Below are 22,939 nucleotides of genomic sequence, written 5' to 3'. Positions count from 1 at the left end.
GTGATTTTCTTTTGTCCCAGGTGTTTTTTTGGACTGTGCCAGGGCTGGGTGGGACTGGAAGTGAGAAGTGGCTGAAATTTGGGAACGGTACTTAATACTATGTAGGTGACACAGTATCCCAGAAGGACTGTGTTGAAGGTCTGCATCTGTATTTTATTTCTTAGTGGTGGGTGTTGAAAACAACCCTTTTGCGGGGGGAGCGTCTCCGAAGCCAGTCATCTGCCGAAGAATGTCACAATGGTTTTGCGGCTCCCAGGTTTTTTTTTTCCTTCGGAAACGGGTCCAAGTGGCTCTTTTTGTCTTAAAGGTTGCAGACCCCTGGGAAAAACCAACTCTGCTCTGCTTCTCTGTGTCAGTTTTGCATTTTGTACCCCAATAGTTTCTGTTGGCTGGACTAAAAATGTGCCCCAAATACCAGAATCCTTTAGGAATCCTTTGGAATTCTCCCCCCCCCCCAAAAAAAAGTTATTTTTGATTTTCAGTACTCTGTATGGGCACTTAAAACTGCTCTCCTGGATCAGTTTTATTGCTTCTTTACCGTAGCACATGACATTGGTTGCAGTAAACGTATACCCAAATACTAGCAGTTCATTTGAAATGTTTGTGATTTTCTTTTGTCCCAGGTGTTTTTTTGGACTGTGCCAGGGCTGGGTGGGACTGGAAGTGAGAAGTGGCTGAAATTTGGGAACGGTACTTAATACTATGTAGGTGACACAGTATCCCAGAAGGACTGTGTTGAAGGTCTGCATCTGTATTTTATTTCTTAGTGGTGGGTGTTGAAAACAACCCTTTTGCGGGGGGAGCGTCTCCGAAGCCAGTCATCTGCCGAAGAAGGAGCCGAGCCAAGCTCTCCCCCTGGCGCGCTCACCTTTGGAACAGCTTATCTGCCCTAAGGGAGACCGAGGACGGAAAGTGCAAAAAAATATTACTCCAGAACCAACCAGCCCAGCGCTGGAAGGAAGAGGAGAGCTCGGTGCCGAAGAGCTTACTGCCCTGAGAGTGCGATGCTAACCCCGGGAGCGATGCAAGGAAGAGCAGGAGGGGAGCGATAAGTTAGGAGCGCACGAAGCCAGTCATTGGCCGGACGTATCCCGGGATCGAACCCGAGGAGAAGCCAGAAGGAACCGGACTGGGCTGCACGGGCTCCGTCGTGGCGGGGGGGGGGGGTCCAAAGCTAACGGAACTGGAGGGCTGGTGAATTCGCCGGCGGGGACTGGATTCGGGCGGATTCCCCTCCTCCATGTGGAGCCACCAAGCTGGAAGGGATCTCGCAGTCGACCAGAGTTGAGCCAGCCGAGCGAGGCGCTGCCACACCCGCCCACCGCCCCTGTTCCCATGGATAGCAGCGTCGTGGCGATTATCATAGCCACCAGTGAGTCCTTGCATGGCTTTCTCTCGCCTTTAAATCGGGATGGATGCTGGGAGTTGTCTCCCCCAAATGAGACTGCCTCCCCCTGCTTGGTTATGTCCCTGGCGTTATACTTCGTTGTATGCACACACATAATGTGGTTTTGGTTTGGCACCTAGACCCTGTTTATGGCCCCTTCAGGGAAACTGGTAGATTCAAGTGCTTGGGACCTGGTTGTTTATATTACAGGCAGGTACTGGGCAAAGTCTTAGCCTTGCAGAGGCAGCTGCAGGTTTCTGCAAGTCACAGCTTTTGTGGCAGAAAGGGTGATTTCCTGCTGTGAATGCTAACTTGGGTCATGTTCTCAGGGATGCTAACTTAGCTTCTGGCTTGGCATCCCTCTGCATTGTGGATTCATCACCCATGTTGACCTCCTGCCCTTCGTGGGGGTTACTGGAGGAGATGAACTATTAGGGAGCTCTGTTAGCATTGGCATAGCTCCAGGGATTGGAAGGGCTGGCTCAGTGCATCAGGAGCCCTTTTGACACTCCCACAGAGCTGTAAGGAGCATGTAGGGATAACGTTCAAATCAGGACGGTGGAATCCTGTTTATGTATTTGAATTTCCTGCCATTCCTTTTCTTCAGTATGTTTGTGCAGAAGTTCAGCAGAGAATGATGCGAGCAGAATGGTACAGCTTATCAGAGGAACTTAAACTGGTACAGAAATATAGAAGCTTTGGAGAGCCATAGGACTGCTTCTACCTAACAAAGGTTTCTGTGAAGTAAAAAACTTGCATGCAGTTTTTCTTTCTATACTAAGCACCTGATCTAATGAAAGGTATCACTTTTTCCTGTTTTGGCTTTCGGTTGGATAAAAATGTTGTAAGAGGTTTCCTACAAGAATTACAGCTCCAAGCTCTTTTGTGAGCAAAATACTGTTTGGAATTTGAAGAGACATCTGGGATCACCTGCTAGAGAGACAAGATTGATGATTGTCAATCACCTGCTCCCCATGTTGATATTGTAGTGCCCGTTTTTTTGGATGTGAGAGTGGTACATATTTTGTTGAACAAGTTTTGGAGTTTCATAGTGTGACCTGTGCCCTCCTCTGAGGTCTGAAGGCTTGTGTCTTCCACACACATAGTAAACTGCCCATTGTAGATCATTATCAAGGCTCTCCAAAGACGCCTGCAGAGAAGGATATCCTTCATATTATTCGGGCAAAAAGTACAGCAGCCTATCTGGAAGCATTACAAAAAATATTAGTCAATACGCATTCTCCCATTTTCCACCCAAAGACGCCCAAGCTGGTTAGCAACAGTAAAATCAAAATACAAAATCAAGTATTGAAAACAGAGTCTCAATTAAATAAATGATGAGGCAAACAAAAATGACATATACAATTAGCCAGTTTGACTATAAAAACGGCTACCAGAACAGGCATGTTTTCAAAAGGCAGCAAATGATAATTAAAAATGGCTCCAAGGGCCAGGCTGCTCTCCCAGGGCAGAGAGTTGTATAGCCCAAGTGAAAACTCCTGTATCCCTGTCCAACATGCCTCACGTACAGGTGAGAGACACAGAATATGAAGTATAGAATTTTTAAAAAGCCTTTCTCATCCAAAGCAAAGATTAGACCAGCAATTCCCTTTATGAAACTGTTGGGAGTCAGAGTGATGAAATAAATTGGCCGTGTTGTCTGTATACCAGCAGGAGAGAGCAAGATTTGTTCATTTGTCGGTGGAAGCACCGTTCATTGCATCCCTGTTACTTTTCCTTGTTTGGAAAAATCTGGTGTTCCAAATGAAAGTAAGAAAAGGCTTTTTTAAACCAGGGATGGGAATCTAATGGGCTTCCAGTTGTTGTTGGGTGACATGCTCCACTGACTTAAATAGACATAAGTCCAGCAAATTCAGCACAGATGAGAAGCTCCCTCCTCTGCTCAGTTCTGCTGACTCCACATGGTAGAATAAGGACAGTTTCCCACCTGCAGACAAGATTGTTCTATCAAGATCTAATCTAGTTATAACTCAGGCTGCTGCATGCATGATCCCTGATCCAGCATGCATAAACCAGAATATGTTAAAAGCCCCCCAAAATTAATCTATGTTGGAGGTGCCAGGGCTTTTTGAACAATGGCCCTCAAACTTGCAGATCAAATTCTTCTGCATTAGCTTCTGAACAGCCTTGTTCTGATAAAGCAGGTGGAAACACAACAGAATGATATTTAAACTTGATTTCTCTTGCATAATCACCTATGGTCAGCAGAGCTACTTGGAAGTAAGTTGTTAGTCTGAGGGCTGCAAAGTAGAAATGCTTGGACTTTTCAGGGTGGTTTTTTGTTGCAAAAATGAGTGGATTACCATCTTAAGTGAAATAAGGAAATATTACCATCTGGCTTTCATTTGAAAGCAGAAATATGAGGAATGTGAAAATTAAGAGATTAAGGTCACAATCCCAAACATGTTTTTACTCCAATCCTATTAAAACCAATAGGGCTAATATGAAGTCAGTATGTGGTGGAATTGCAGGCTCCTGGGACCCAAAGTCCTCCAGTGGTTTAATTGCTGCTGTTTTCGTTGGATTTTTTGCTAGTTGCCAAATTTCCCTGGTGTCATTCAGCTATTTCTTGAGGTCTTACCTCTTGCTAAGCGCCTCCAGAGTAGAATAAAGGCAGGTCCTGCCCACAGGTTTATGTTCTAAGAATATGTGATACAAAGGAAGAAGGCAAGGCAGGGATTAATGGGGAGAGAGGAAAGCACTAAAGAAAATCCCAGAGGGAATAAGGACTTAAAAAACCCACAAAAACTTATTCGAGAGAAATGGAAAATGTAACTACAGAGAGAGAGAGAGAGAGAGAGATTTTGTGGGCTTGGGGGCATTGTATTATCCTAAGCCAAATTCCAACACACCTTGGAAATTGGACACATCCAAACCAAGTGTGTCATGTCAGGAAAAACCAGGGGTCTGCAACCCGCGGCTCCGGAGCCGCATGTGGCTCTTTTACACCTTTGCCGCGGCTCCAGGGCGGATACTAGCGAGGGGAGGAGGTGCATTGTGCACCCCGACACTCCCCACTGTGGCGGGCGCTGTACTGGCTGTGACGTTGCATGGGGGCGGTTCGTGCGTTAGTCACGCACCGTCCCAATGTCACCTTCCCGCCCGCTGTCAGATCAGAGGGCAGCGGCGCGCATGCTTTAAATGTCACAATGGTTTTGCGGCTCCCAGGTTTTTTTTTTCCTTCGGAAACGGGTCCAAGTGGCTCTTTTTGTCTTAAAGGTTGCAGACCCCTGGGAAAAACCAACTCTGCTCTGCTTCTCTGTGTCAGTTTTGCATTTTGTACCCCAATAGTTTCTGTTGGCTGGACTAAAAATGTGCCCCAAATACCAGAATCCTTTAGGAATCCTTTGGAATTCTCCCCCCCCCCCAAAAAAAAGTTATTTTTGATTTTCAGTACTCTGTATGGGCACTTAAAACTGCTCTCCTGGATCAGTTTTATTGCTTCTTTACCGTAGCACATGACATTGGTTGCAGTAAACGTATACCCAAATACTAGCAGTTCATTTGAAATGTTTGTGATTTTCTTTTGTCCCAGGTGTTTTTTTGGACTGTGCCAGGGCTGGGTGGGACTGGAAGTGAGAAGTGGCTGAAATTTGGGAACGGTACTTAATACTATGTAGGTGACACAGTATCCCAGAAGGACTGTGTTGAAGGTCTGCATCTGTATTTTATTTCTTAGTGGTGGGTGTTGAAAATGGGGCAGTGAAACAGGTTTAGTGCTTGAGAAACTAGCAACAGGCCAGCTGCATAGTACTCCCTGGAAAGCCAACCATGTTTTATAGTTTACCTCAAATCACCCAGATTAGATTGTGCTACAAGCGGTAGGGCCGTAGTGCCACTATAGCAGAGGCAGCGTACGATAAGGAGGAAGTGCTTGGAAAGTTTATACAAGTGAGCCGCATACGCAAGGGAGCACCATATCTGCTATTGCTGGGTGCAATAAGGGGTAAAGGTAAGGTCTAAACCACTGAGCCTCTTGGGCTTGCCAATCAGAAGGTCGGTGGTTCGAATCCCCCCTATGGGGTGAGCTCCTGTTGCTCTGCCCCAGCTCCTGCCAACCTAGCAGTTCGAAAGCACATCAGAATGCAAGTAGATTAATAGGTACTGCTGCGGCAGGAAGGTAAACGGAGTTTCCGTGCATTCTGGTTTCCATCATGGTGTTCCGTTGCGCCAGAAGTGGTTTGGTTATGCTGGCCACATGACCCAGAAAGTTGTCTGTGGACAAGTGCTGGTTCCCTCGGCCTGAAAGCGAGATGTGTGCCACAACCTCATAGTTGCCTTGGACTGGACTTAACCATCCAGGGCTCCTATACCTTTACCTTAAGGGGCAATTTGGACCAGGGGGTGGAATCTCAGGTTCTGCTTGCGGGCTTCCCATGGGCAGTAGTTGCCTGTTGTGATAACAGGACGCTGAATTTATTTATTTTTCTACTTGCTTAGTACCAAATCTGTGCATGGCCCTTTACAGAGAAGAAGTTTCACAGGCCCATCTCCGATGGGGCTTATGAGCTAAGGCTAGATTGTCATGACCTATGTTTCATGTGATAGATAGCCTGCTTAAGAGACATTTAGACAACTGCCAGCCTCTTAAAATTAGCTATACAGTGGTACCTCAGGTACGCTTCAGGTTACAGACTCTGCTAACCCAGAAATATTACCTTGGGTTAAGAACTTTGCTTCAGGATGAGAACAGAAATCGTGCGGCGGCAGCAGGAAGCCCCATTAGCTAAAGTGGTGCTTCAGGTTAAGAACGGACCTCCGGAACGAATTAAGTTCTTAACCCGAGGTACCACTGTATTTCTGTTCTTCCTGAATAGAAAGCTTTCACATTCCTAAATGTGCAGAGATTTGGTTGAACAAGAGTATCACTCTCAAACTACTGGAGCTCTGTGATGCTCTTTTAAAGAAAAACACCCAACAACAACTCGCCTACCAACATAGATTGATTCCGGCCATGTAAATGTGACAAGTTACTAGTCCACAAGCATGCTTCACAGCCTACCTTTCCCACAGATACTTGTGGCATATTGATGGTTTTATTTGATTAAAAATAGCAGTTTCTCGTTTCAGTTCACAGAAGCTTCTTTACCTAGTCAGAATGGAGACCATTTTTTACTTGCCATAAGAAGCCTGTTTACAAGCTTGGTCAAATAAAAGAATTCATTGACCATCTTTGCATTTCTTAGTGGTGCTGGAATTCCACCAAATCTTAGACCATAAACCTCATTGTTGTGTCTGCCCCGAGGCAGATCGCACCCCGATTCAGTTTGCTATATCTGCATTGGTGTGTTTTGCTTGTTTTTTAAGAACTGGGCACCTGTTTCTGTCTGCCAAGGGCTGGAATCTCAGTTATGAGAGAAAAGTTGAGACAATTAGGAAGGCTTGAAAAGTGTGCTTTTGGCAGCTCCTGTTTCCAGTCTTCTCCAGGAGCATTTGAGTACCTGTTTCTATCATTCGTATTTCCATTGTGCCCATGTAGGTTCCCAAAGTCACTGCTCCTAGCTAGGGATGAACTCGGTTAGGATGCCACAGGGCGCTAAAACAGTGGCACTCTCTCCTGCCCCCGTTGCCTTTAGCCTTGCAGAGTGTACATTTCCTGGAGACGTCAGCCAGGATGTGAAGCCTGAGGCCTAGTCCCAGGCTCTGTGGAACACCCTCACCCGTGTTTCCCCTTTTCTCTTCCTTGACAGCAGTTTCTTCCTCCATCTTCATCGTGGCCATTTTGGTGCTGCTGCTGCTTTTGTACCACCGGGACCCTCTGTGCTGCCAGTTCCTGTGCTCTTGCCGTTTCTTCCAGAGCCCCAGTCAGTATGTGAGTATCTCCACCTCCCTCTTCCCTGCTGTTTCAATAGGCCTTGCATCCGAATGCACCCACCTGCCCACCCACCACATGGGACGGAAGGAACCAAGGCACCCGCCCAACTCAGCCTTCTGTAGGTTCCCTTTACATGTTTCTACAGAATGGCCTCGGGGTTTAGGCATTATTATGATTATAATAATTCATTGCTTACTCCTGGCTGGAGAGCAGCTCAAGGCCTATTTGCAGTTCTCTCCTGCTGGGTTATAGTGTGTACTCACCAAGACACTCCCTGGCTCCCCGCTTCCTTCCCACTCTCGTCCACCAACAAAGCCCTTTCACCTGAGTGTGTCGCCAATGGGCGGCTTTTGAGCATGGCTTGTGCTGTCGGGGGGCACGTTATTGAATTTTGAGAGCACGAGAAGGCAGCGCCAGGAGTGACGCAGGTCGCCAGGGCGATGGTGATCTCCCCCTGCGCCTAAGAGAACTGCACTCCTCCTTAACTCTCTGGCACACTTCTTTCTTTCTTTTTCTTTCTTTCTCTTTCTTTCCTTCTCTCTTTCTTTCTTTTTTGGCAACGATGGATCACAGCAGGGAGTGCTACTGTAAGGCACGGGTAAAATACAGACAATGCCACTCTTGGTTGCTGGTATCCTGGCAACCAGCATTATACTTTGCACAGCTCACGATTGGAGACAGCCACAGAGAGAACATTTCCCCCTATTTTTCTTCTCTCTCTCTCTCTCTCTCTCTCACACACAGTCACAAACCCTTCCCCTCTCTCTTATGCACACACACACACACACACGCTTTTTTGATGACTGCTGTTTGAGGAGCACCTGAGCAACTTCATGGCATTTCTCTCCCCACCCCACCGTGCATTAGACATTTGAAAGACCAAAAAACCTGGGCAGTCTGTGTATAATTCCCCTCTTGCAGGTTCAGACCACCAAAGGCCTATCTAGTCCAGCACCCTGTTTCTCCCTACGACCAGCCAGAGAGTGGACTCTTGAGAAGCCCCCAAACAGAGCATGAGAGCAACAGACCTCTCTCTCCCCAAACGTGTTCCTTAGCAACTGGTATTCAGAGGTTCCCTTCAGTGAGGAACAAATCCCTTTATTCATTTACATTTGTACTTCCGCATATTCACATATGAAACTGCTCGTGGTAAAAAGTGCAGTTTGGCCACCAGAAGCAGTGAAGATGGCTCCCTTAACTCTCCTGGAAAGGAACCATCAGGGGTGACTTTCAGGTAATTCCTGGCAGATAGCAGGAATTCCTTTACAGGATGCATGTTGGTGTAGATATAGCCACGTGGCAAAAGCAAGAGAAATCCCACAGTGCTTGTAGTCCAGAACCCAACATTGATTGGAGGGTGGCAGCAAAAACTCAGAATTGCTTTGAAGTAACAGAAATGTGCCATGTCCCTAGTATGGCCAAGAGGGCTGTGACAAGGGTTTCCTCAGCCCAATAAGTTTTGTGTATCACGTTCATGTTCAGGGACAATTGAAATGCTTTCCTAATAAAAGCTTGTGTTTTGGGGTCCAGGTGTCACATCATGAAATCAGGCCAGAATTTAGGAATGCTCAATTCAAGTCATGTCAAGATGAAATGTTTGATAGGTGTGGTCTCTCCTGATTTTTGCTGGAGGAATTGCAACTTTCCAGTTGCGGTATCCCCTCCAGTTGGGAACTTTCCTTTTGTTTTCTCGAGACTGCCATGCCACTACCCTTGTGGGCTTTTGTGGCACAGGAGGCGACACCGTTTGAGTTGATGGGGCCCAGGTGCAAGAGCCTCTTAAAAGTTTGCTGCATGGTGCTTGTGTGGGAAAGTGATCATTTCTGGCCTCCAGCCATGCGGCCTCCACTATCCCAGATTACTGTGTATAACATGTGTGCATGCAGGTTATCATATGGTGGCAACCTGCTGTCAAAACACTGCCTTGCCCAGTTCGCCACACTACCACAAAGGCTTCTGCAAGTGCGTCGGTGGTCCCATGCAAGTGGAACCTTTGGGTCTGTGGGTGGAAGCGAAGCGATTGGCTAAGTGCTGTGCAGCAGCACACGTAGATCTGCTGGGGAGAGCTCAGGGCCATGTGCCAGATTGGCAAGCCCTACCGAGGCAACGCCTGAGCCTTGTTTGCTTGCGGCTCACCTTTCGGATCCCAGGTTCGGATTTCAGAGCTTCGGGAGCTGGTGCTACGTTTTGCTTGCTCCACCTGTGGAGGCTTAGCTTGAACAATGGAGGTAGTTTCTCAGAGGCTCCGTTGCAAGAAACCAGAAGGGAAGGGAGAAGAAAGTGAAATGCAAAACGGACCCTTGGAAACTCACATCCCGCTTTCCACAAGAATATGATACGTCGTACTGGCCGACACGTATATAAATTGCAGTTTGCTGACCCATCACGTCCCTCTTTCCTTGCCCAAAGATGTTAATTTTCCCCAGAGGAAAGGGATTATATCTGGAGGCAGGTCTGGGCTCATTTAAGTGCTACACCAGACATTTGCAAATCATTGAATTTCCCCTAGGCTCTCAATAAGGCCAATATTGATGTACAGTGGTACCTCGGGTTACAGACGCTTCAGGTTACAGACTCCATTAACCCAGAAATAGTACCTTGGGTTATGAACTTTACTTCAGGATGAGAACAGAAATTGTGCGGCGGTAGCAGCGGGAGGCCCCATTAGCTAAAGTGGTACCTCAGGTTAAGAACAGTTTCAGGTTAAGAATGGACCTCCAGAACGAATTAAGTTCTTAACCCGAGGTACCACTGTAGTATAATCACTCCTTTCAAGTGAGCCCATGGTGTCCCCCCCCCCCGCCCCGTGATTCCATTCAACCTGTTCCTTCTCTCTTTGGGTTTCTCTGCTCCCTTCTTGCTGTTACTTGTGATGGATCTCTTTCTGGCTCTGCCTTCTGTGCCCTTTTGCAGGGGTCTGCTTAGTAGCAACTCTCTGAGTCCAAAGGTAGAGGGAGGAAGAGCTGAGATTGTACCCTGTACTGCAAAGGCCTTCAGCTGCGCATCCTGGATGTTGCTGGACCATACAACTGCCTTGGCCGAGCTGGCTGGGGCTGATGCGAACTGTAGTCTTAACAACACCTTTGAAGAACGCTGCTGTATCCCCGTCCTTTGGGAGGTGGGCTGGCACCCAGGAGGACTTCCTGTTGTTCTCAAAACACGCCTCTCTAGGAGAAGCAGTGTGTAGAGCTCAGGCATAGAGTGGGAGGTCTGGGAAAGACCAGCGCTAGGGATTTCTGTAGATGATTCACTCTTATCTACAACCAAGTGGCTTTTATCACTGCTTCAGGCCTAATGTCAGAATCCCATATACCAGCGGTTGAGGTGCTTTACTGCCGCCACCCAGGTGAATCATTATGTACACAGACAACATCCTATGCGAGTGGGAAGGATGTTTCAGCTGCTGCAGTTAAATAGCCCAAATAACCAAGGTGGCTCACACACCAAAACAAACAAACAGACATGGTGCTGTAAAGGTGCTGGATTACATATCAGAGGCTAGCAACAGACAGGAGGTAGATTGTGATCTGCTGGGGTAGTTTGCAGTCTGTTGACAATGGTTTCCGACGCTCAAATATTTACAGGCAGCAACAACGAAAAAGGCTTAACCACTGCCACCCGCTTTCCCTTTAAAATTAGGCTGAGGAAAAGCTTGGGAGGAAATGAAGGGCTTTTGTGTTTGTGAAGGGGACAGCAAGTTCAGTTCCTGCCCTGAAAACAAGCTGGCTGTGCCTCAGGTGCACGGTGTTCTTTTAAGTTTCTTCCCCCATCAGCCACAACTTTGCACTTGGGGGGGTCTCTCAGATTTCTGTTAAAGAAGATGGTAGATTCCTCAAGCCAGGAGCTCCTCCCTCATTCCTTCCTGAGAGGATGGAAGCCATCCCTGGCGTCCTCTGGCTGGTTGCCCAGGCATAACTTTCTGTTGCTTTCTGAGGCCTCTTCACGGACCAGGATTGATATAATTTTGCCATATACCAAAAGTGGGTTTAGCTAGGAAAGTGTAGCTTGCCGGGAAGCTCTTGGTTCTAGAAAACTGCGCCCTGAAGAGTGATTCAACGACAGCAGCTGTCGGAGAAAAAACAGCTTGTGAGCGTTTGTTTTCAGAGGTGAAACTTTTCAGTCAGCGCTCTTGTCACATGAACATGAAGAGGCTTCAGCTAATTGAGATTTGCAGTCATTCCGCTTCTGTGAAACACATGAGGTCCAGAAAGGCAGCTTAGAAATACTTTTAAAATAAAAAATTAAATAAGCACGGGGCTCTGGACAGGGTGGTTTGATGTCAAGGCCTTTCTGCCGCCCTGACTCCTAGGAGGAGGCACGGCCATTTTGTTTATGACCCCAAGCCAGTGACTGATCTTGAGGCACAAGCTTTGGCCACGAGGAGCCTGTGACCTTCCAGGTGTTGTTACTTTTGATCTGCGCAATGGAACACATTGCCAGCTTGCTGAACACGCACCCTGGAGTTGCCCGAGAGGAAAGCTCGGCTTGTATTTTAACTTTCCTCCCTCTCTTTCGCTCCACGCAGGATTGCCCCCCTCCCTACTTCAGCAGCAACCAGCGTCTGGTGGGACCACCGTCAGGGACGCCGCGTCTGGAAAGCGCAGCTGAAAACCCTGGCGTCCAGGTGAGGGGGAGACTTTCCTTCCTGAAAGTTTGGGCGAATCACCTGTAAAAGGAGCGTGACCTGCGCAGGAGAAGGGGGCTTGATTCAGGAGGCCAGCCAAACACCAGGGAGGGAGTTGGAACCGCTGATGGTGGATCCCCAGGGGTTGTCCCCTCTAGGCAAGAGGTTGGGTCAATGAGGAGGTGGAATCAGGGAGAAAAAGCACCAGGTCCATGGGCCTGGTGGCTGTGGAAACCCCTGGGCAAGGGGCACGAGCCTCAGCAAGTGCCTTGTTGTGCCAGCACTTGTTGAACAAAGCGTTGCTGGCATATTCTCTGTTCCAAGAACAAGGCTTCCACAGACCCACCATTTTCACAGTGTGGCTTTTATGGCTTTGCATGCATGCAAATAACACATTTCGACACCCAAAGAGGGAAGCATGGAGAGTATTGTGCCGCATGCGAGAACTGGCACCGGTTTGCTTTCTTCCGAAGGACGCTTCTCCCATTATAGGCGAGCGGCGGATTTTTATCGTCAAGCCAATTCTTAAAAAGTAAAGTGGGAAGGCAACAACGGACGAGCCCCCGAGCTGGGTGTATCATCCGGGTGCATTTGCTAATGGTGTCCCTCTGTGCATCTAGGGAGATGAGCTGTTCTGTGTCGGACCCCCCAGCAGCTACCAGCTCCCACCGTGGGAGCAGCCGCGGCTGCCGAGCTACGAGAGCGTGCGGAAGAAGGATCGCCAGCGGGAGATCCACCAGATGATTGCCGAAAGGTTCGGCTTGTGGGCGGAGATCTCCCCAGAGGTAAGCAATCTTCAGCAAAATAATAATAATAATAAAACAACAACCTTCCACCCTACCACTATCTTAGGGTATAGAATTATCCCGCTGGCAGGTCTCTAATTATAAAACTTGCCCGTAGGTTCCTCCTCCTCCTCCTCCTGATACCTTGAGACCTGGCTCTATCTTTCCAATGGCATTTTTATCTTGGAAGGAACACAGTGTTCCAGGAGGCTCCAGCACTAAGCCACTTGTTTACATTCCTTCTGGCTAATGATTCAGCCTGTATCTTTTGGAAAGAAGTGCTTCTGTCTTCCTCAAGGAGCCAAAACAGACACGGTGGCAGCTAGGGATAAAGCCTCTGAGGCAGTGCAAAGTGCCTTGCCATGCCCCTGGCACTGTAGGAGCTGTTCTGTTGCTGCCTGCCAGGGTCACAGGAGGGTTCTCAGACCAGAGGGCCCTCTGCCCAGGATCCCCTTTAACCTGGAGCTAGGAATATAGGAAACCTCAGGCCCAGAGACCCCAATGTGGCCCTCCAAATTTCTCTGTCTGGCCTACAGGACTCTGCCCAGGCCACGCAGGTCCTTGCTTTGCACCCTTTTTGAGTGTTTTTGCCTGGCTGGAATGTGTCCTTCCACTCTGATAATGTCTCCTTCTCGCCTGGCTGGAGGGTAGGCAGGTGCGCAGAAACTTGCCTACTGCACAAGAGCAAGAGTTACACCCGCTGCTCTGCCCCTTTTGGCCTCTGGCTCCATCCACCGCTGCCGCTATGTGGCCCTTGGAAGATTGCCCAGAAGGAAATGATATTTTTGGATGTAAAAAGGTTTCCTGCGTCTGCTGTAGCCAAGCAGTGATTCTCCCCCACCCCCGAGACATAATGGAGGAAGCATCAATGCTTGTACACGCATCCTGTTGTTCTCTCCGCTCACACGTTTTGTGTGCGTAGTGCTTCAAAGTCTGCAAAACGTATCTGACCAAAGATTTTTATAGTGTACATGCCTCCCCCCCCTCCATTTCTGTCCTCCCAAGGTAGGATAGGCTGAGGCCCAGGGTCACCCTGTGAGTTTCACAGCTGAGCGGGGATTTGAACCCGGGTTTCCAAGGTCCCAGGCCAGCACTCTGACCAGTATACCACCCTGGCTCTCCAGATGAGGATGGGACAAATGAAACCAATGCTTTACACCACAGGAAACCTCATCAAAAACAAGCCCAGTTTTTTTTTATTTTAAAAAAAAGCCTACTTCCACAGCTTAAAACAGTCTGAAGCCCATTTCAAACAGGTTTAAATTTACAGTGAAGAGAATAGAGTAGTTTGAAAAGGCAAAATAATTTTGCTGTGGGATGCTGGTGTTCCACTCAAATGGCAGCTATACTTGGTGTGTTTGAATTAGCTTTGGCTCCTCTAAGGATGAATAACAGTAATAATAGTAGTAAAAAATAAAATAATAAAAATAAATAATAAAATAAAATAAAATCTTTATACCCCTCCCATCTGGCTGGGTTGCCCCAGCTACTCTGGGCAGCTTCCAACACATATAAAAACTTAATAACAAACAGAATATTAAAACCTTCCTGATACAGGGCTGCCTTTGGATGTCTCCTAAAAGTTGTGTAGCTCTTTAGCTCCTTGACATCTGGTGGGAGGGCGTTCCACAGGGAGGGTGCCACTGCCGAGAAGGCCCTCTTCCTGGTTCCCTGTAACCTCACTTTTCGCACTGAGGGGACCGGCAGAAGGCCCTCGGTGCCAGACCTCAGTGTCCAAGCTGAACGACGAGGGAGGTGGAGATGTTCCTTCAGGTATACAGGGCCGAGGCAGTTTACAAACTCAGCTGGGTTGTAAATGTCATTGAACTGGGGGGGGGGGGAGAGAGAGAGAGAGAGAGAGAGAGAGAGAGAGAGAGAGAGATTTATTTCTGAGTAGCCGTGTAGAAGACTCAAGCATTGCTGTTGATTCTTCTAATGGACTTGAGCCTTACAAGTACTCTATCAAAGGAGCAATAATGGTAGTCAGCACTCTTGCAACCACTTACCATTTATATTGCATACTTAAAGTGCTTTCAGCAGATAGGTGAGCCTTCATAACAACCCGCAGTCTAGATAAGGAGAGGCCCAGAGCGGATAAGCAGGGGCACGTGTTGCAATGAACGTTACAAGCTGATCTTTGTACTTGGGTCGCACATCTCCCCTCGGACAATATTCATGGTTTCTTGTTCTCCATCTTTTCCCTGCCTGATTTTGAGGTTTTGTTTTCCCTGGGCTCTGAACCCTGAGAGATGGGTAGGCAAGGAAGGTTTCTGAGTTTGATTGGGATGCTCACCACCCTGGTAGTTTGACAAGGTAGAGTAGGAAATAAAAAATTGCCTGACTTTCAAAAGACACATGGGCAGCATATAAATAAGTTGTGGTGGTGGTGGTGGTGGCGGCTCTGAGTCCCTGTGTTAGGACAGAAGAGTGGCTTCCTTAAATAAAGGCACAGAAAGGAATTTCCACCCTGCAGGTCAGGTAGCATGGTTGAAGCCAAGCCTGCAAAGTTTAAACCAGCCACCACCAATCTGGTACAGTGGTACCTTGGGTTAAGTACTTAATTCGTTCCGGAGGTCCGTTCTTAACCTGAAACTGTTCTTAACCTGAAGCACCACTTTAGCTAATGGGGCCGCCTGCTGCCACCGCACCGCCGCTGCACAATTTCTGTTCTCATCCTGAAGCAAAGTTCTTAACCCAAGGTACTATTTCTGGGTTAGCGGAGTCTGTAACCTGAAGCGTATGTAACCAGAGGTACCACTGTACTTCCTTGATGTTCAGGACTTCAGCCCCTGCCAGCTGTGATGCAAGCATCAATGCAAGCAATTAATCCGATTAATTGATGGAAAACTTCTTTATCTACAAAAAGGTGCCCCCCCCGTTAAATAGGCAGCGGTTCCCCCCTTACAACAATGTATTTTTGATTCAAGTACATATAAAGATTACAAGATACGAACACAGGAAGCTTCCTTCTGCTGAGTCAGACCGTTGGCCCATCTCACTCAGCATCTCCCACACTGACTGGCAGCAGTTTGTCCCGGATTTCAGGCAGGGAGCCTCTCCCAGTCCCTTCTTTCCAGCCGGGGTTTGAACTTGGGACCTTCTACATGCAAGGCAGATATGCTCTACCTCTGAGTTATGGCAAGCCCCATCTCATAAGAGGCACCTGCCCTTTTCTGCCTCTTAGGACGGGATGCCTCTTCTAAGATAAGGTCTGGAACGGCACATGCGTGCCGCTTCTAAGAAGAAAGGATGGTACTAACTTTAAAACTGTTGGGTGGAATTCAGCGCTGCACTATTAACAAACCTGAAGCCCCTGAAAGTAGCTTTTCTGATGCAGGAAAGATAAGAAAGGCGCACAGAGCTCTACTTTTCAGATCTTTGCGCCCAGGACAGTATGTGCCAGGAAAGAAAAAGGCCCTAAAGTCAAAATCCATAGCTTGTGCAACATACAAAAAACGACTCCCTGATAGCTTTTTTGGAATAAATCAGAAATAAAAGAACCTATTGAATGCAATTAAAAATCAATATGAATATTTAATACAATGTATATGTACCAGAGAACCAGTGTGGCATAAGGTCAGAGTGTTGGGAGAGGAGGGCTTGAAACAAAAAAAAAAATAGAAATTAACAAACCTGTCTGCTCAAGTATCTCAGCTTGTCAGATGGAACAATCCCCCCCTCCTCCCTCTATGTGCTGTGGGGCTGTCTTTTGACACCTCCTCCAAGCCACCGACGGGGAGGGGTGCAGGGGGAGGACAGGAGAAACCCTGGTGCGCAAGCAGAAATCACTGTAAAGCCTTCAACGGCTCAGGAGCGCAAACCTCATGGACCGCCTCTTTCCATATGAACCTGCCCAGACCCTGAGATCATCTTCTGAGGCCCTTCTTCATGGGCCTCCTCCTTGAGAGGTCTGGAGGGTAGCAACATGAGAACGGGGCCTTCTCTGCAGTGGCTCCCCATCTGTGGAATGCTCTCCCCAGGCGCCTTCATTATACACCTTTAGGTGCCACGCAAAAACGTTCCTTTTTAACCAGACCTTTGGTTGATCCAATTTACATCCTATGCCCTTTTAAAATGTAGGTTTTTTTTGGAGGGGGGAGGGACTATTGGGTTGTTGTTTTTATTTTTATTAGATATTTTGCGGTTTTATAGCTTGATTTTATTTTGTGACCTGCCCTGAGGTATAGGGTGGTATATAAATTCAACAACAACAATATGGCTCTCTCCTTAAGTGAATCCCATCTCTTTTTTACTTACAGTGGTACCCCGCAAGACGAATGCCTCGCAAGACGGAAAACCCGCAAGACGAAAGGGTTTTCTGTTTCGGAGGCGCTTCGCAAGACGAATTTCCCTATGGGCTTGCTTCGCAAGACGAAAGCCCATAGGGAAATCTCCGGGGACCTGTTTTAAATTGCTGGCGGCCGGGAGCAAAGACTTTCGCCCACAGCCGGCCTTCAGAAGAGGTCCTGGACCTCTTCTGAAGGCCGGCGGGGGGCAAAAGTCTTTGCTCCCCCCCGCCTGCCTTCCCGGGACAGCGGAGACTTCTCCGCTGCCCCGGGCGATCTTAAAATGCTGGCGGGCGGGAGCGAAGCGTTCGCTGCTGACCCCCAGCATTTTAAAATCTCCCCGGGACAGCAGAGAAGTCCTGCCCCGCTCTGGATGCCGGCGCAGAGCTCCTGCCATAGGCGCACGTCACCTCTCCAGCCGGGAGAGGGTCGCAGGGGGCTGCTTCTCTGCTCCCGCCCGCCAGCATTTTAAAATCGCCCCGGGACAGCAGGGGCTTTTAAAATGCTGGAGGTCGGCAGCAAAGCCCTCCTGTCCCCGGAGCTTGCGGGGCGGGAGGTGGGAAGAAGGGCTTTTCTTCCCACCACCAGCCTTCAGAACAGCTTTCTGAAGGCTGGGGGTGGGAAGAAAAGCCCTTGTTCCCCCTCCCCTCAGCCTTCAGAAGAGGTCGGGGGACAAACTGTCCCCGGACCTGGTCTGAAGGCGGTTTCCCTAGGAACGCATTAATTGATTTTCAATGCATTCCTATGGGAAACCGTGCATCGCAAGACGAGAAACTCGCAAGAAGAAAAAACTTGCGGAACGAATTAATTTCGTCTTGCGAGGCACCACTGTATTCAGGCTGCAATCCTTCGTCCACTTGCCTCTGAGTAAGCCTGTTAAACCACTAGGACTTACTCCTGGGTAGACCTGTCTAGGATTGCACCGTTAAGCGGTCAGTCTGTGACCTTCCAAACTGGAAGACGGTGTGAGGGAGCGCACATGTTTTTGTTTTTGTTCGTTACTACGTTACGCATTTTTGTGCTTTTTATATTGTCCAGTGCCTCGTGATTTTCGGGCGAAGGGTGCTATCGAATTTTAGTAAATTTAATAAACAACAGTGTAACCTTATATATGCCTGCCCAGAGGAGCTGCAGCCTTAAACATATGCCATTAAATAACCCATTAATCAAGTAACAATACAGTCATACCTCGGCTCCCGAACACCTTGAGAGTCGAACGTTCTGGCTCACGAAAAATTGAAAACCGGAAGCGAGTGTTCTGGTTTTTGAACTTTTTTTGGAAGCCGAACGTCCGGTGCAGCTTCCGCTATTGTTTCTGGCGCACCTGTGCTATCGGAAACTGATCGGACGCCGCGCCTTGGGTTTCTGAACATTTCGGAAGTCGACTGTAATAATAAAACATATTTAAAAATTGAATCTGTTTTATCTCTCTCCCCTGCCCCCCACAAAGGCCTTCTTGTTTTAAAAAAAAAGAATGTAAGGAATAGCTTAATGGTCCGGTGTGTAAACAGGCTCGCAGCAGGGAAGTGAGCTGGTGTTCTTGTGTTAGAATATCCTTTTCTAGGAAGGCTACTCTTTTACTGTTAAAACCTGGATGGAAGCAACTTCTAACCACCGTGAATATTTTCATTTGTTCATTTGCCCCTGAGCAAAAGCAAGCTGGTGAACTGGGCAGAGGCCCCAGTGACCGTTGCTGCTCTTCAGTGAAGCAAACCAGGGACTGCTCTGGACTGAAGTGATCTCAGCAGAAAATCAGCAGAACTTAAAGGGCTGGGGGCTGGGGAAGAAAACTGCCCATCTGATAATGAGGATTTCTGCCAGTCTTCTGCATCCTGGTTCTCTAGGATGTTTGGAGAGTGGGGGGTTAACCGAAAGAAGAGTAGCTTTCGGCAGTGTGCCAGAGGGACTGAAAAGGATGCGAGACCCGAAATGCTTGTTTCTAACAATGCACAAGTGTTTTGGTGGCAGAACTGCTGGGTCGATGGAGCATCGGATATAATAATAATAATAATAATAATAATAATAATAATAATAATAATAATAATAATAATTTATACCCCGCCCTTCCCGGTTCAGAAAACTGGGCTCAGGGCGGCTAACAACAAATTTAAAACACTTAATCGATGCAACAAAAAACAGCATAAAATACAGTATAAAACATAAATAACAATAAATTCTGAATTCAAAAATCATTTAGGGGGGGAATCCATCCAATATGAAGGCTGCTATAGCTGTTTGTGGTGGATGATGACCCGTGCTCCGAAAAGTGTGGTCGAAATGAAAGGGTTCAGCTCAGATCAGACCAGATTTCATAAAATCATACGCAAACTTTTACTAAAACAAAACTCTACAAGAGAGGGGGAAACTCCAAATAATTACACAGATTAACATAGCTCAGAAGGCAAGAAAACAGCAAAACTAACTTATCCAGGTAATTAACATTAACACACCTAAATCTCAGTAGGCTGAGCAATGGAACAAGATGCTTTCAAAAGCCCCAAAGCCTGCTTGGCTGGCTGCCGAGAACTCCCAGCAGCCCAGGTTTTATGGGAACTTAGACCATGGGTCTAATTAACTTGTGACACCGGCCTTGAAACCTTAACGGGAGACAGCTGTATGTCAGCTCATTATTTCTGAGGTTCTAATCCATTCCCGTAAACCAGAGCCGATATCACCACAGCCTTGCTTTTAACAGGGCCTGGGATTTGGGAGACCCTAATTCAAGTCTCCACTCAGCCATTAAGCTCCCTGGGGGAGCTGGGACCAGTTGTTGCCTCTCGGCCAAATCTACCTCACACGGTTGGTTAGGAGGATAAGATGGCGGCATGCGTCTGAACTCCTTGGAGGAGAGGCAGGACATAGAATCTAATACAGTGGTACCTCAGGTTACAGACGCTTCAGGTTACAGACTCCGCTAACCCAGAAATAGTTAAGAACTTTGCTTCAGGATGAGAACAGAAATCGCGCAGCGACAGCAGCAGGAGGCCCCATTAGCTAAAGTGGTGTCTCAGGTTAAGAACAGTTTCAGGTTAAGAACGGACCTCCGGAACGAATTAAGTTCGTTACCAGAGGTACCACTATACAGTGGTACCTCGGGTTACATACGCTTCAGGTTACATACGCTTCAGGTTACACACTCCGCTAACCCGGAAATAGTGCCTCAGTTTAAGAACTTTGCTTCAGAATAAGAACAGAAATCGGGCTCCGGTGGCACGGCGGCAGCAGGAGGCCCCATTAACTAAAGTGGTGCTTCAGGTTAAGAACAGTTTCAGGTTAAGAACGGACCTCCGGAACGAATTACGTTCTTAACCTGAGGTACCACTGTAGTATGAACAAACAGTGCAGCTCTTTGTCAGCATTGCTTTGGAAGACACCGTGGAAGCAAATCAGCTCAGCTTCTGCCTCAGGAGCACACCTGTGGGCCGTGAATTGTGCGATGCAGTTGCATAAGGGGTGAGGCTTGTGGAACCCAAGCTCACTGGTGTGTGGACACTGGGCAAAGTAGGTGTGGTGGCGGCTGGTGGGTGAAGCTGGCACAATAACTGAGCCTTGGCACACATGCCGGGGAAAAACATTTGCATAGGCCAAAGTGGGCAGATCATTTGTGGTTCTCTCAGGAGGCGGTATAACAAGCTGCTTCTTTTTTTCAGTTACCGCCACCCTACGAACAAGCCCTGAGGTATCCTGCAACCTTACCAGGGACTGGAGCAGGTTCGGAGTTGTCAGCTGGACAGAGCTTGCCGGACATGCTGCAAGCTTCGCCGACTTACCATGCTCAGAGGAACACTTCGGTGTAGGCTGCAGGTTGGGTCCGTCCCCCCCCAGCCCACCCCCGTGTCCGGGACAATGCCAGAGTTTGGGGTGTGGGTTTCACCTGCACAGCAGAAACCTGCCAAACCTTTCCAGGAACTGGGTGGAACTCACCAAAGCCAAGGGTTTTTTTGTTCCCCTTTCCTTTTCTTACTAGTATTACAGTATTGAGATCAAATGCTGGGAGATTGCCAGCTCTTTCTGGAACTGAGCCTGAGGACGGCTGAACAGTGCTGTGTACACCACTTGGTGGAAGCTGTGGTCTCTCTCTTTTGAAGTATCCAAGGCCGGAGGAGTTTTGAAGAGACTAGATCTAGGGACTCCTGTCTCTCAGGGCAGAGGGCCGGAATCAGTTACCCTCAGGGCTGCCTTCTTGCCCTAGGAATTGAAAAGCCACGTAGAAAACCCTATGGAGATTTCAGCTTGCAGGGTCAAACTTTGGACCAAGCCAGCGAGAGGCTCCCCTTGTCATTTTTCAAGAGGCAGGCCAACACTTCCTGTTCAAAGAGCATCCTTGGAGGGGAACACCAGCAACCATTACATTAAAAAGACAACAGTGGGAGCTGCCAAACTTGCAAAGTATTAAGCCTGAACAGGAGAAAGTTTCTTTTGTCTCTCTGGTTGTCTTAAGGAGTGTCGCTTATCAGGGACTGCAGCTTCAAGTGACAGAATGAATGTATTTTGCCTCCAGCTGTTTCTACTGATTCTCGGACAAATTCCAATGAGGATTTCTCTCTCTTTTCTTTCAATGCTGCAGGGCAGTTTCGCAAGTCCAAATAGGACAGCAGAAGGCAGGATCTGGAGCTTCTGCAGGGAATTCCCTCCCTTCTTGGGAGTCTGAAGCAGCCCAAGGTTTTAGGGGCCAAGCCATATAACCAAGAAAGGGTTACATGCAGAGACAAGAGGGATCTCCCCCAGGAGGGGAGGAAGGTGGTGATAACTGATAGCTATCACTCCTGTCATTGTTTACTCTCCTTGATTGCTCTGTCAGTTCGACTCTTTGATTTTTGTTATTTGGATGGTTGTTGTTTTTTGTATTTGACAAAGAGGCTTTTAAAATGTTCCTAATGCCATTGTTAAAACTGAAACAATCAGATCAGAGAGAAAAAATGTTTTGGGGGCCTCCTTTCCCATTGCAACTTTGTGAGTGTAATGCTTGGGGGGGGGGGTTTAGCCAAATTCCTTTGTGTGGAATTGAGAAGGTCAGCAGTGATTCTTTTGTTTCATACAGGTTCCAGCCTATAATTATGGCAGTGCAGACACACAACACTAAGGCTGAATACACATTATTTTATTCTAGAATCCATGGAGACTGAGTTCTTTTTCCTCCGCTATGAACTCCCCACACTAGCTAGCTACGTTGTATATTTTTGCCCCTGAAAAGTGCTACTTGACAAACTAGTTTAAATTCCAGAAATAAAAGCTCACTGCAGATCAATTCTGCATTATTACCATTAGAAAACAGATGCAGGCACAAGGGAACTTCCCTCCCTTTCCACACACCCCCAAATCTCCTTGGGCATCCACACCCCCCCAAGCCTCTGCTGCGGATATCGGCAGTGCAGAAGGTACATAGAGGCAGGGGAAGTTCTGTTGTGTTGCCAAAGAAATCCCATGCGAGCAGCGATTTTGGTGGATTCAACCTCGTGTCTACTGCGTTCATGCATGCATTGCATCATTTATTTTCCCTTTCCTTACTAGGTTTTTGTTTTTTCCAAATGCTGGTGTTTCCTGTGTATATGGCTACGTGGTTTCAGATGGTAGAATTCCCCTCCCACCTGAAAATCAAAATGGAGGGAGCTGCTACATCCCAGATTTTTTAAAAAAAGAATGGATTAAATGCACAGGAGGCAAAAGCAAACTGAGGGACATAACCAGACACACAGGGCAGACGAAAGCATGAAAGGGCAGCCTGCGGCACTCCTGGCTAGAAGCAGAATGACCCAGGCGTCTCCCTAAAGCATTTCATCAAGTCTGCCCTCTTGACTGTGCTAACAGCTGCTTCCCAGCTCAGTAGGCCAGAGTTTTTAAGAAACCAAACCATAGCGAGGCCACTGGTCCTTCCTGCATATTTATAGTAAAGGTAAAGGGCCCCTAGATGGTCAAAGCTGGACTTTACACCCATCTCACTTTACTGGCCGAGGGAACTGGCATTTGTCCACAGACAGCTTTCTGGGTCATGTGGCCAGCGTGACTAAACCGCTTTTGGCG

At 47.8% G+C, this 22,939-nt stretch overlaps 1 protein-coding gene across 3 annotated transcripts; it reads left to right on the top strand.

The window, feature by feature from the left end:
- The first annotated feature begins 787 nt into the window (after nt 1-787).
- Nucleotides 788-22,574, top strand: LOC310699427 (uncharacterized protein). Of its 3 annotated transcripts, none has more exons than XM_083487276.1 (5): nt 788-1,372; nt 7,102-7,220; nt 11,749-11,847; nt 12,468-12,632; nt 20,569-22,574. In XM_083487276.1, exons 1-5 carry the CDS (start codon nt 1,336-1,338, stop codon nt 20,713-20,715), a joined length of 567 nt encoding a protein of 188 aa, XP_083343402.1. In that variant the 5' UTR covers nt 788-1,335; the 3' UTR covers nt 20,716-22,574. The 3 variants fall into 3 exon arrangements, with proteins under 3 accessions (XP_083343402.1, XP_083343401.1, XP_083343400.1); XM_083487275.1 differs by having other exon boundaries at nt 7,099-7,220; XM_083487274.1 differs by lacking the exons at nt 788-1,372; nt 7,102-7,220 and adding an exon at nt 10,072-10,341.
- The last annotated feature ends 365 nt before the right edge of the window (nt 22,575-22,939 follow it).

This window comes from Podarcis liolepis (assembly GCF_965112155.1).
Source record: "Podarcis liolepis genome assembly, chromosome: 2".
Taxonomy (NCBI): Eukaryota; Metazoa; Chordata; class Lepidosauria; order Squamata; family Lacertidae; genus Podarcis; species Podarcis liolepis.
Note: the sequence above shows the minus strand (reverse complement) of the source record. Positions and strands in the feature narration are given on the sequence as shown.

Coding starts and splice junctions, on each gene's coding strand:
- LOC310699427 (XM_083487274.1), top strand. CDS start 10,096: ATGGATCTCTTTCTGGCTCTGCCTTCTGTGCCCTTTTGCAGGGGTCTG. Junction 10,342..11,748: donor GTATCCCCGTCCTTTGGGAG/GTGGGCTGGCAC, acceptor CGCTCCACGCAG/GATTGCCCCCCTCCCTACTT. Junction 12,633..20,568: donor GGGCGGAGATCTCCCCAGAG/GTAAGCAATCTT, acceptor TCTTTTTTTCAG/TTACCGCCACCCTACGAACA.